The sequence below is a fragment of the Cibotium barometz genome, chromosome 39, assembly GCF_041138505.1.
Source record: "Cibotium barometz isolate CiBa-2024 chromosome 39, ASM4113850v1, whole genome shotgun sequence".
In the NCBI taxonomy this organism is placed as follows: Eukaryota; Viridiplantae; Streptophyta; class Polypodiopsida; order Cyatheales; family Cibotiaceae; genus Cibotium; species Cibotium barometz.
The window spans coordinates 27,473,731-27,487,927 of record NC_141084.1 but is presented as its reverse complement, the minus strand read 5'-3'; the positions used below and the strand labels follow the sequence as shown (position 1 = coordinate 27,487,927).

At 46.1% G+C, this 14,197-nt stretch overlaps 1 protein-coding gene across 1 annotated transcript; it reads right to left on the bottom strand.

Annotated features, from left to right (window-relative positions):
* Nucleotides 1–427: 427 nt before the first annotated feature.
* LOC147615949 (uncharacterized) lies at nucleotides 428–11,287 on the bottom strand. The gene is made up of 4 exons (XM_086778585.1): nucleotides 11,263–11,287; nucleotides 10,912–11,067; nucleotides 10,628–10,730; nucleotides 428–847 (listed from the first exon to the last, which is right to left on the bottom strand). The coding sequence occupies exons 2-4, from the start codon at nucleotides 11,056–11,058 to the stop codon at nucleotides 723–725; spliced, it is 375 nt and encodes a 124-aa protein (XP_086634711.1). The 5' UTR covers nucleotides 11,059–11,067; nucleotides 11,263–11,287; the 3' UTR covers nucleotides 428–722.
* Nucleotides 11,288–14,197: the final 2,910 nt, after the last annotated feature.

Below are 14,197 nucleotides of genomic sequence, written 5' to 3'. Positions count from 1 at the left end.
CTGGTCTTCGTCGATCCTGCGTTGGGCTTCCTCATAGTCCCGTCTGTCTGCTTTTTCTTCCCACCGTCTGGCTTCATCCTCTCGTCTTTGTTGTTCCATCTGAAAGAAGAGGGTGACAAAGTCAAGGGTAATTGGAGAAGTGGGTTTTGTTGCTGTTGCCTCCAAGAGTTGGAGACGCTCCATAAAAAGCTGGTGCTGTGCTCGGAGTAGAGCTATGGTTTCCGTAGTACGCAGAAGGGCAAGGCCACAGTGTCTCATGGACTGTTTCAGTGTGGACAAAAAACTCAAAGCCGAAGTGGCAACAAAGTGCAATACGGAGCAGCTAGAGCTTAACATTCGGATCCATCAGATAGCCCGAAGGTCGAGGCTTTCACTCATCCATCATGAAAAACTTGAGACTACAAAACCAAATAATCTCTGTTAGTCTTGAACCTCAAAGTACCCTAAGGCAACACTAACCACAGGAGTAAGGCAGAGATGAGAAAGGAACCACAGAACATATGCAAAAAGACAAGCTCAAAAACTTAGTCTGCAGGAGGCAGACGTGCAAGAGAACTTTTGGAGCAGACAAAGTCACTTTAATTGCAAGGCTGATTGCTGCTGCATATGATGCAGTCGTACGCTCTCAACAGCTTTAAAAGGTGCCACCCACTTTGATGTTTCCTCCAAGGAGCCTCCTTTGAGGCATCCCATCAACAAACATACATAGCAAAGTTTCACTCCTACCTCTGTTGGAATATGTGCAATTGTAAGGTTGTGACAAAGTCAGGTGTGTGTGTACCCGTGTTTGTGTGTCCACCAGTGTGTGAAGATGCCACGGTCCTGAAAATGCTTGCTCCAAGGCCACCTGGCAGAACAACAGAACATAGAAAACCACCTATAAATTCAAAGGACTCAAAAAACAATTTAACACCTGATGGGTTGGTCCCTCCCCCATAGGATACATAGGAACAAAAGCCATTTGAACAAAAGCCATTTCTCAGCACCACCTAGCCAGGAAAACTAGCGCCAAGTCACATGTACACTGTATCACATGCTCTCAGAAAAGTGACAACTCTTAAGCATCACATAATCCTCTTAAGTGCCCAAACCTCTGCTGCAATAATATGTTGTTTGTACAGTCCTAAAATCCCTCACATAAAAGCAACTACCTTTAATGGAAAAGTGACTCTTCAAGAACTATCAAATGGTAAAATAAAGCATAGTATGCCTCCTAGAGATAAAGTTAATTAAAACATTAAAAAGAAAATAATTCAAAACCACAAAATGGTGCAATAGACATGCTAAGTGAGTATAACATATAACATTTTTGGGACAAGAACTAGGCTTGTCCCCACCTCAATGTGTCTTTTAATTCTCACTTTGCATCCACCGTGGGACTCCTCCCAAGGATCAATACACATGCATAAACAAGATTAGAGAAACCAAATAAAAGGGGTGCACACAAGCTCACCACCCAACCATAGGTTCGCGTCTGCAAACCTCCCCCAAGCCAGGGGCTAAGGTTCCACTCCCACGAGTCCATGCCAACTAGCCCTAGCATCCCATACCACCAATGCTTGCCCCCAGAGGCCCTCAACAAGACTACTCGTGATCCGCCATGTCCATGGCAGGAGTAAGCCTCTTGGTCCATGTCTAGACCACAATGAATCAATAATAACCCAAGAGTCACTTATATAGTGCTTATTGCTGCTATAAATAACAGTCCAATCACAAATAGCCAATAACCTTGGTTTTACTAAATCTAAACCCTGGCCACCTGAATCTGCCTGCTTTTCCTAATCCTAGGGCTCCCTTAACCATAGTTGTCACGGTACGAAAATACGGTACCATATGGAAATTTTTGGTGCGATATAAAATTTTGGGATACCGTACGATAAAATACGGTTTTTTTTAAAACACTTACAAACTATGGAACTTCAAGCTTGAACGTGAGGGAAGGTTGTGGGGGGAGGAGTCCACAGTGCTTGAGGAACCAAAACATGGAGATGTGTCTCTCCCAGTTGGATCTCCCAATTGCCTCCGAAAAAAGAGCCTGTATGGGTAATGCGATGCCAAAGGTCTCCCAGTGTAGTGTTTATGACTAAAAGGGACCATCCTTGCACAGATACAGGTAGTGCATCTAGGGTGATAGGTTTAGGGACTCCTGTGCAGATCAAAATGGCCCTGTCCAAATCTTCTCCCTTGTACATAACTTGAGGATCCGACTGTCTAGCCTAGCTATACCATGGATCTCCAAGGATCTCCAAGTGATGTAGCAAGATTCTCTCCTCATCCTACCAATCAAGTGTACACTACCTTGCCAGATTTTTTGGGTCTCTCAGCAACCCCATATGGAATGCTGAGTGGACACGAAAGTTGTAAAGTATTGCAGGTATTTGGGATCTTCCGTCTTTAGTTTTTGAGCAAGATTTCTATTTTTGTTGAGCATTTGGGATCTATTTCTCAAAAGGGGAGGGAGGGAGAGACATATTGTGTACCGTACCATACGAACTGTACGGTACGAATTGGTTCGTACTGGTACAAGAAACAACCATGTCCCTAACCCTTCTGGATTAGTCCCTAATTCCAAGTTAGTGCTAGGTACATAACATTCCTCCCCACTTGGAGCTACCTGTATCAACTGTCTCCGAAATTGGGTTTATACCTGTCTATCAAATCCACATAACCACATATCAAGGAACCAGCTCAACTAAAGTTAATGTTCCTCCAACATATGACCATGGGAACAAGATTTAAAAAAACAAAACCTTCTCACGTCTTTGAAGAACATAAACCATCCTTCAATCCTCCAACTTCTCATGGAATTGAAAACCCGAAATCGCTAAGACAATTGTCTGCTAGCTAATTCTTGTACCTAGGGGATATCATACCTCACTCTCAAAGACTCCTAACTGTCAAGCACCACAACCATGTCTTCTTCAACCTATTGAAGTCTCAGGGAATCTAGGCTTTTTTAACCCAACTCCTACCAAACATATTTTAGCTATTGCCAGAACCAAATGCTCAATAGTACCATAGGTAAACTCGACCATAGGGATGTCTCTCTCCCAATAAAACGGTCTCCTAGAGCAAGCATAACCTCCAAAACCTGATCCCACCCTCTCCGTTTGCCCATCGGACTGAGGATACTCAAAAAAACACAAGTCCGACGAATCTCCAAATGACCTGTTGTAGAAGCGTTGTGACATAAGAAATTTCTCCCCTAATCTCAGCACAATCCAATACACATACTCTATTATCCCGGAATAACAACCAACTTCGAATGTGGTACTGACTACCTTCCACCCAAACAGGTGGGATGATCCCTGAGTCCTGGTCTAAATCAATGGAGCTCCTCGCCTGGACCTATTACCAATACCGAATGAAATGCCCATCGGCCCGACATAGCCCTCTCAAGGAATAATATAAGTCAACACAAAACTGGGTAAAAAATTCACCCACCCAATCCTAGCAACCCCATCCAAATTACCCTTCCTATTTCCTTGTCAAGTCTTGTGTAACTGTCTTCCATAGGGTAGCTACCCCTCATAAGGATAGGACTTATCAAGCTTAGAAAATATACACGCACCCAAAAACTCTACATGCTGCACATCCTAGCGTCCCACACCGCTAGGATACACACCATATAAAATTTACTTCAGACTTTTAAAGACAAGTCAGGGTAAACAATCCTTTCCCAACTAAGTCTTGGTGCAACTATACCTCCACCCCATGTCATGGTCCACCCTACGAGTAAACCATTGGAATAAAATTGAAATAATTCACATGTCCACACATCTGACAACTCTCGTCCTAATGGAACTCCCACAAGGAAATATAACGTGAGATCTGTCCCTATCTTGAGAGATATTTCAACCATTGTCAAGCAATCTCATCCTCCCCCAGCTAGCTCATCCTTGCCCTTCAGGTATCTCATGACACCTTTCACTGCTTCCCAATGCTTCTTGCCAGGGTTGGCCATGTATCTAGAAACCACTCCCACTGCAAATGCAATGTCCGGCCTAGTAGCAACCATGGCATACATGAGACTGCCACAAGCTGAAGCATACGGAATCTTGGCCATATCAGCCCTGTCTCTATCTGACTGTGGGCTGTCCATAGCACTGAGTTTCACATATGGAGGCAAAGGAGTACTAGTGTTCTTCCCCCCGTCCATATTGAACCTCTGCAAAACTTTGCCAATGTATTCCTTCTGAGACAAATACAACACATGCTGATTTCTGTCCCGAAGTATCCGCATACCCAAGATGTGATTTGCATCACCCAAATCCTTCATATCAAAGGTTTGATGCAGCCTCTGCTTCAAGGTATCCATCTCCTTACGAGATTTCCCGGCAATCAACATATCATCAACATACAAGATGAGGATCAATAGACTGCCATCCAAAGCTTTCTTGGTGTACAAGCAGTGATCTATGTCACTTCTCCAATTTCTGAGATTTCATGAATGTATCAAATTTATGATACCATTCTCTTGGTGCCTGTTTGAGCCCATAAAGACTCTTTTTCAGCTTGCATACAAGCTTCTCCTTTCCACTCACTGCATAACCCTCTGGTTGCTGCATATATATCTCCTCATGGAGATCACCGTGAAGAAAAGCAGTCTTCACATCCATCTGAATCAAGTCCAGATCATCATGTGCAACCAAAGCTAACACAGCTCTAAGTGTAGTCATTTTGACCACTGGAGAGATCTCATCAAAGTCCACACCATATTCCTGCTTGAAGCCCTTAGCCACTAACCTGGCTTTGTATCTTGGCTTTGCATCTGGTGCAACTTTGAGCCTGTAAACCCACTTGCATGGCAAAACCTTCTTGCCTGCAGGCAAATGCACCAACTTCCAAGTTCCATTTTTATGCAGAGAATCCATCTCTGACTTCATGGCACGCTCCCAAAGAGCCTTGTCTGCCCTCTGTAAAGCCTCCTTATAACATGAGGGCTCCCCACAGTCAGTGAGCATCAAGTAGTCAACCCCTAGAACAAACCTGTCAAGGGCTCTGGAGGGTCTTGTGGACCTCCGTACCCAATGACCATCATTTGCAGGTTGCTGTCCAGCCTGCATATCACCCATTGGTGGCTCCTGTTCCATGCCATAAGGCTGAAATATCATGCCCGGTATCTCCTCTAACTGTGGTATATCCATAGGGATATCTTCTGCCATCTCTGGCTGTCCATTTGGACCATTTTCAGCACCATTTAAGGGCTGGTTTTCTTGCTGTAATGGCTGATTTACAGCCCTTTGTTGTTGTCCATGATGTCCATCATCATCAAAGATGACTCTGCCAGGCTCCTGTTGCCTTGCAGGCTCCTTATACATGCATGTTTCATCAAAAATGACATCATTGCTACGTATAATCTTTCTATTCACGGGATCCCAAAGTCTATACCCCATTTCACCTCTGTCACCATAATACATATCCTAGGAATATGCATTTGTGAGACTTAGGATCAAGTTTGGTGCGCATTTCCCTGCGTATGTGCACGTACGCAACGCAACCAAACACTCTCAAGTGCTTGTATGACGGAGGCTTCCCTGTCCATACTTCCTCTGGCACTTTCCCACCAAGCCTCGTGTTAGGTGACCTGTTTATAAGATGAACGGCTGTCATAACAGCTTCAGCCCAAAAACCATGAGGTAATGCAGCATGTGACAACATAGAACGGACCTTCTCCTGTATGGTCCTGTTCATCCTCTCTGCTGTCCCGTTTTGTGGAGGATCATAAGGAGTAGAGAGCTCCCTCTTGATGCCTTTAGCATCACAAAAGTCCTGAAACTGTTTGGACATATACTCTCCACCATTGTCGGAACGCAAAGCCTTCAGTGTTTTGCCAGTTTGATTCTCAACATGAGCAACAAACTTCTGAAACACTGAGAATGTATCACTCTTCAAACGAAGAGGATAGACCCACACCTTACGTGTGGCACCATCTATAAAAGACACAAAATATTTTGCCCCTCCCAAAGAAAGCTGAGGCATCTCACATACATCTGTATGCACAAGCTCTAACTGAGCATCTTTCTGTCCAAGAGCTTTCTTGTGGGGGCACTGTAGTTGCCTACCATATATACAATGCTCACAAAACTGAAAACTTGAAAACTTTAGAGAAGGCAAGTAACCCAAACGAGACAATTGCTCCATTCCCTTGACACTCATGTGTCCCAACCGGCTATGCCACATCGAGATTTCCGGCAGCTCGGTTGCATTTACATTAGCATGGTGACAAACACCTGCATGCATAAAGTAAAGAGTGTCCACCTTAGAGCCTCTGGCAACAACCAGTGAGCCCTTACTAATTTTCCACTTTCCACGACCAAATGTGGTAACATAATCAGCATCATCAAGCTGTCCAGTAGAAAGCAGATTCTTCTTGATCTCAGGCACATGCCTGACATCATGGAGCATAAGCTATGAGCCATCTGAAAACACAAGCCTCACATCACCTCTGCCAAGAATCTTGCATGCATGGTTATCACCCAAATAAACCACTCCTTCATTGCCAGCAGTATACCTGACAAACAAGTCTCTGCAACCTGTGACATGAAAGGAGGCACCTGAATCAATGATCCATGAGTGCATACCATGACCACCTGTAAGAAGTGAATGGGCATCAAGTGAAGACGTAAATAGGACCTCATCCTCACTACCACCTGCATGTGACACATTGATTTCTTCAATCTTGACTCCACTTTTGCCCTTTGGCTTTACATCTTTGGCTTCATCTTTCTCTTTGTCTTTGCCTTTCCCCTTTTCCTTTTGATCATTTTTCCATTTGTAGCATTGCTTTTTAATGTGTCCCTTCTTGCCACAATAATGGCATTCCAAATCCTTTTTGGAGCGAGACTTGCTCCTTCCCCTTTCTTGGCTTTTTCCCCTTTGCTGGGATCTCCCACGTGCATTCATTGCATTGGACTTTCCAACAGAGTTGTTTTTCCTGTTCATCTCTTCTTGAAGAAGAGCACCCTCAACATCTGCATATGACAGCATAGCATGCGAATTGCTAGTGGCTGTCCTGAATGTGTCCCAACTCTCTGGCAAAGTGCATAACAAAAAAGTGGCTTTGAACTCATCGTCCATTGCCAATTTTTGATTAATGACCTAGCTGACAATACCATTAAACTCATTTAGATGGGCTGTCATAGACGCCCCTTCCTTCATCTGAAGACCTATGAGTTTCTTCAACCAATACACTTTGCTTGAGGCACTTCTGTTTTGTGGCTGATTGGTGGACTGTTTTGGGCTGATCGAGAAGAGGAGAAGCAAGAGGAAGGCGGGCTGATTTGCTGGACAGCCACTTGCAGGTATCAGTTCTTCTTTGTTCCCACCCACCCACCCATTTCAGAGGACATCCCCGCTATGGCAGATCTGTATGAGATGGCGGAGAGACATGTGAAGATCCCGACACTCCCCACGTTCCCGGTGGACCGTCAGTTGGACGGGAGCAACTACGGCATATGGAAGGTGATGATGGAATCCGTTCTGGAGTCCTACGATCTCGCCGATTTTATCGTTGTTGGTGTTCCACGGCCGGAAGTAGAGGAAGGGGAGTTACCGTCAACCCGAAAGGACCGGGAGGCCCAGACGCAGATGTGGGATCGCGTCATCGCCAGGGTCCGTTCGTTTATTTTCCTCAACTGCACACCGCAGGTAATCAATCATGTAAAGCATATGACGCTGGCCAGAGGTATATGGCAGCATTTGGCCTCACTTTACAACAGGGTATCGCCCATGAAGAGGATTTCCTTGGAAGTACAGATGCGGGTTATGAGCCCTGCAAAGTCGTCGACGATGCGGGAGCATATTAACAAGCTGCAGGCTCTTCAGCAGGAAGTTCTTCAGGCTGGGAAGGAGATATCGTCAGAGGACATGGCCATCACGTTGCTGTCACATTTGCCCTCTTCGTACTCAGCATTCTACTCGTCGTTGATTACCAGTGGCAGGCTCAGCACCATTACTTGGGAGGAGCTTGTGCCAATGGTCCTGGACCAGGAGGAACGATTCACGAACCCTCCTCAGGGTGGAGGTTCGGAGGCCTTTACTGGCCAACGGTCGAAAGGCCGTAACTCGGGCAAGGGGAAGGCTTCATCGGAGAAGTCTTCTGAGAAGATGTCCGACGCTGACCGCGAGAAACTGAAGGCAGAGAGGACCTGTAATGATTGTGGCGAGAAAGGCCACTAATGGAGACAGTGTCCCAAGCGGAAGACCGAGAAGGGTGAAGACTCCTCAGCAATCATGAAGACTCCGGCTTTTGTGCACCTGGAGGTGATGGACACCGATGCTTCATTTTCTTCAGGCAAGGAGGAGATTGGAGGACTCTCCGCAACGAATACTCGGGAGTGGATTCTCGATAGTGGTGCTTCCAGGCACATGACTCCTTCCCGTTCCGGTTTACAGGATCTCTGCAGGCTTTCTGGTCATATTCTTACTGGGGATACGTCCACTATCCCAGTTCACAGTGAGGGCAGGATGGAGATAGTTCCCGATGGCAGAGGGGGGAAGCATTCCTCCCAGGTGTTGTATGTTCCGGCACTTGGTTTTCATCTGTTGTCAGTGCATCAGGTTTGCAAGACTGGCGTACGGGTGGAGTTTGATGAGCATTTTGTTGCTCTCCGGGACAAAGCAACAGGCCAAGTGGTTTGGGAAGGTGGAGTGAAGAATGGAGTCTGCAGGCTTTCAGCACTCTCTCTCCCAGGTCCTCAAGATTGTGATGAGTGGCAGTGTGGTAATAGCTACTCAGGTGTGGATACGCTGCAGGTGCGAGCTTTCCGAGACCAGGTGGTGGATAGCTTACCAGTAGATGGCAGCAGTTGGCAGGAACTTTCCAGTACTGATGTTGGTAGTTCTTGTGTTCGTGAGTCAGAGGAAGCTGAACAGGTCACTTATGCTCTGATGTCTCGTCGTGTTCGGGACATAGAACTTCCAGTAGTTGAGGATGTTCTTTCCACGGGGACCTTTCGGAAAGCCAGGCAGGTGACAGGTGCTTACTTGCAGAAGGAGGTGGTTTCTCCAGGCTTTGTGGTTCCGGATTCAAAGGGGGTGGTTGATAGGTTTCATCAGGTTTCCAGGACTTATTTGTGCACCGTAACACGTGTTGATCCTTGTGAGCAGTGTGATGTCTCTGTGATTCAGAAGCTGTATGGTTCATTGATCTGGTTGATGGACACCGGATTGGACGGGAGCTTCCTGATGAGGCAGTTGAGCTCTTGGTTGCAGATGTCTCTTTGGGAGGCAGGATTGCGTTTCCTGTGGTTTCTGCGGCATGCGAAGGATCATGGACTCTTGTACACAGGAGGGGGATTGTTGGATGGAGTCCGACTCCACGGTTGGAGTGACTCGGTTTGGGGAGGAGATCCGGACACGAGGGGATCTACTTCAGGTACTTTGAAAAGGGTGGGTGGGTGGGAACAAAGAAGAACTAACACCTGCAAGTGGCTGTCCAGCAAATTAGCCCACCGTCCTCTTGCTTCTCCTCTTCCCAAACAGTCCCGAACAGTCCACCAATCAGCAACACAACAGTCCCCCTCTTGCTCACACAAATCCCAAGAACTATCTAGAGCCTAGGCTCTAATACCATGTCAGAATATACAGCGGAGATGATGACCAGATCTGGAAACACAAGAGCAAAACGCAATGCAGAAAAATAACAGCACAAGAGATAGAGAGGTAGAGGCGTGTAACTCTGCTCTATATATACAAAAGAATCCCGGAAATGATACACAACTGACAAAGGGTTGTGGGGCCATTTTATATGGCCCCAATGATGCAATCGGCCTGCAGAAGGGCAGCCCGACAGGCCTGATCTTCCACGACCAGCCAACACAGCCAGTCGGCCAGCTGTCAGCAATCGGCCAGCACACACATGTGGAGTCGTGGACTAGTACCATCAGTCGGCCAACTCATGGGCCCTCCTGCCAACCCTGGGCATTCACCCAAGCCAAAGATAAATGGAAAAAATGGGAAAAAAATATGAAGAGTGGGGAAAATGATAAAACACCTAATAAGGGCGAGCACACCCACAACAAAGGCCCTGGTGTATATGTATAGAAAGGAGATGACTTCTAACAACCTCCCTCCATCGGGCCATCAGGGCACACTAGGATCCCGACCATGGCATCCTCACCATTGCCAGATCAGAGCCATTATTGCTTGGCATCGGAGGCGCCTACCTCGCTTCTATGATCTCTTCATTCTAGACAGCCCCATGGCGGAGATATTTGATCTGAGGAGAGGGCAGCACTTCAACCGATCAGCATACATGGATCTACTTGATAGACATTTTTCAGTATTTTCTACTCAGTATCATCTAGGAGTCTTACTTACAGTTCTTATAACTGTAAGATAGTCAGTTTATTGTACTTTTCAGTTTCATTTGGTTGTTCTCTTTGATGAGACACAAACTTTAGATGTACTCTCAGTTTTGGTCTCATAGGCCATTATGGCCTCTTAGAGACGTTAATATATCATTTCTCTCTCTCTCTCTCTCTCTCTCTCTCTCTCTCTCTCTTCCACCCATCCATCCATGTGTTCATGCATACATACATATTGACACACTCACACATACACTCTCACCTTTAGAAATATATAAAAACACACACAAAATACTTTTGGTTTAATAAAATCTTACTTTCTTTTACAATAGCGGGGGCATCTTGTTTATGTTCGAATATGTGGTCCATAAGTTTGTTAAGGACGTGTCCAAATGGTCCAGCATACACAAGTCCGTAGAGCTACACAGCAGAAATACAGCGAACAAAAAGAAAAGCCTCGTATGAGAGGGCTTCAAGCAGGTCTAAGAGAATACGATCCGCATTTGTACCTACGGTCGTACACTGAAAACAAGAAAAGCAACCGATCTGTATCCGTAAAAACAATCCGTATAAGTATCTAGGTCGTATGAGAGGTACTAACTCTGTCTTTTGCGCGCGCGCGCGCGCGTGTGTGTGTGCGTGTGTTTGTGTGTGTTTTCTTACAAAAACAAGGGCTATGCGCTTGTAGTCGAGCTTCTTGGCTCCACCGATTTTCTGAGCCAGTGTCTGGCTGCAACCTGCTATTCATCCTGAGGGCCTGGGAGAATAAAACACATAAAATCAGAAAAAAAAACTAGCACATACACAGAGCAGAAAATAAATAACATTATGGCGCAAGGGGTGAGTCCTAAGAGCGTGCGTGCAGGTACGCGCCCGGCTCTGTTCAGCTCCCGCATCTACCTTACAGCTCAAGCAGAAACGAGAGAATCCACTTGCTTAGCAGGAGACAAACCTGTCGACCCTGGCGATGACTAAGATCCTTGGCTTTTTCCTTAGGGGGGCGTTTATATATTCACGTAAGGAAAAACACCACCTCAAAATTTTCAAGATTTAGTTAATTACATTTGAATAATATGATAAAAATGTTTGCTCAAATTTACAATCCAAAATTCAATATACTCAAGAAACGGTTGTGGAGCATTCTTGGAGCAGGAAAACCTTCAAGAATCATACGACATACATTGCTAACCCTAGGGCTCCCGACCGTAGGCCTCGGCCATCGCGTCGCCCGCCCTGCTCAGCAATCTGAGTCACAGTAAGTGTTGGTGCATGCCGGCAAACAGGATCAAATTCTCCCCTTATGGCAAGCACGCCCACGTCACCTCGGGACTAGCACTGGCGTAAGAAGATGGACACCTGGCTTGTCAGCATTATGCAGCAGGTTTGATTGAGTCAGATCTTGCTACAGCGCTTGTACCGATGCTGTCCTCTTTTAACCAAGACACTTAGAACTTTACACCACACTCTCGTTCATATGCTGACACCTTGTCCTTTGGAATAGTGAACGCCACCGTCATGTAGAGCCTTCAGGATGCAGTCGCATCCGACCCCTTTGAAACACAAAGGCAAACCTCGCTGATAACCTCTCGCCCTCGACCCCAAGGAAGGTCTTCACCGCGTGTGTCTCGCTCCCCATGGACTGTATTTGCCTTGAGTTCAAACGAGCCATGGAGTGCGGGGCTTACTTATACTTCACAGGGCGCATCCCGTCAGAGGACGAGTTCAAACGGTGGTTCGTTGTTGCAGTGTTCCAAGGTAAAGCTACTTTGGCCCGCTTCCACTTTACTGGCACAAAGGTTTCGTTCAAGTCTTGGTGGAGTCAGGGGTGCAAAGAGAATATCTACGCGGTGGTCCCCTGCGACAATAGCAACCTAGTACACATTATTCCTTGGTATCCTGCGTTCAAGCCCGAGCATGTTCTACAGACGAATGCCCGGTTTGGGTTAGTTCCCCTGACTTGCCATGTTACTTATGGTGGACGGAGATCCTGACAGTGGCGGGAGTGCTGGGAAAAGTGCTCTATACCCCCCATTGGAACATAATGAAGGCCACACGCCACGGCGGTGCTGTATTCTGTGGGATAGAAGAAACGACATCCCTAATGTCTTGGCACTTATGACTCCGGAAGGAATCAAGGTCAACATTTCTATTCAGTTTGGCACCTTCCCGGATTCGTGCTACAAGTGCAAACAAGCCGGCCACTTTGCCAAAGATTGTCCACAACCCAACCACGGCACTAGCTAGTGATGAATCTAAGAAGAGCGCAAACACGTCTCCAACCCCCTTTGATGCAACCCCTATACATGCGGCCCCAATCCCAGTGGCAGAGTCGTCGAGGAAGAGAGACCGAAAACCACCTCAGGACCAAGGCTCTAGAGTGGTAGGTAAGAACACCCCAACTCACCCCACTCTGCAACCTAGAAACCCAACATCCCCCCACAAGGGCCAAGTAAAGGCTCGCTTAAGAAAGAAGCTCAGGCTAAAGGACAAAGCCTCATTATGGGTAATAGGTATGATGCTTTGGCAGCCCTTAAGCCGATTGAGTTGGATATGTCTCAAGAAGATTAATATGACTCTGCACACAAAGATAAAAATTATCTCCTGGAACATACGGAGGATGTGCTCTAGCCAGAAGAGACGAGAAGTTTTATACCTATTTGATGGAAAGCTATGTATTGGCTCTCCATTAGTATACAGGACACCATGATTGGGCACATTCAGGATGCCAAGTCCCCCAAGGAGACGTGGGACACCTTGGTTAAATTCTATGAAACAAATACCAAGGCACGCAAGATACAGTTGAAGAACGAACTTCATACTGTGGAGAAAAAGAGCATGTCTGTGAATGACTATGCATTGAAGATAAAAGGTATTGTGGAATCCCTTGCATCTATTGGTGTGTCAATAGATGATGATGATAAGGTGGAAGTCTATCTACGTGGTCTCGGGCCACAATACAAGGCGTTCAAGACGTCTATTCAGACTCGGGAAAACATTCCCAACTTTACAGATTTGGTATCTATGCTGATTATAGAAGAGAAGAGCTTGGGTGAAGACCAACAGTCTTCACAAAACAAAATTAGTTCAGAGCAACAGGCCTTCTACACAAGTTCAGGAAGAGGACGAGGTAGAGGAGGCCGTGGACGCGGTCAAGGAGGTGGCCGAACAGGTAATCAGAATTATGGCCAGCAGCAGCAACAACAACAGTCCCAGAATACACAACAACAACAACAACACGGAGGTGGAAGAGGCAAATTCAGAGGCAGGGGGAGTCAAAGAGGCCGTGGAAATTAGCAAAGGCAGTATAATGATGCACGTGAATGCTATTATTGTGGTAAGCCTGGACATGTGCAGGCAGAATGTTATAAGAAGCAGGTTGACATGCAAAATGGGAAAGTGCAGCAAAACAACTATGCATCCTCAAGCAGAAATAATGAGGATAATGAAAGGTTGTTTGTTATGCAACATGTCGTGAATGCCATGTCTGAAAATGTTGATGCAGCACAAAAAGATGATGTATGGTATGTGGATTCAGGTGCTTCGAACCACATGACAAGTCATGGGGAGTGGTTCAAGGAGATGAAAAACCCGGAAAGACCAGGTTTTGTGGAAACAGGGGATGACACTGCTCATCCAATTGCCCATGTTGGAGATGTGCCATTGTCTATGCAGGATGGCAAAGTGAAGTACCTTGCAGATGTACTTCACGTTCTGAACATAACAAAGAATCTGGTTTCAGTTGGCCAGATGATTGAGCAGGGTTTGCAGGTTCGGTTTAACCCTGATGGTTGTTATGTTGAAGACTTTAAAGACAAGTGGTGCAGGTTGGTTGCAAAAGGCAACAGAGTGGGCAGAATGTTTACGTTGAATGTAGACATGCCTGAAAT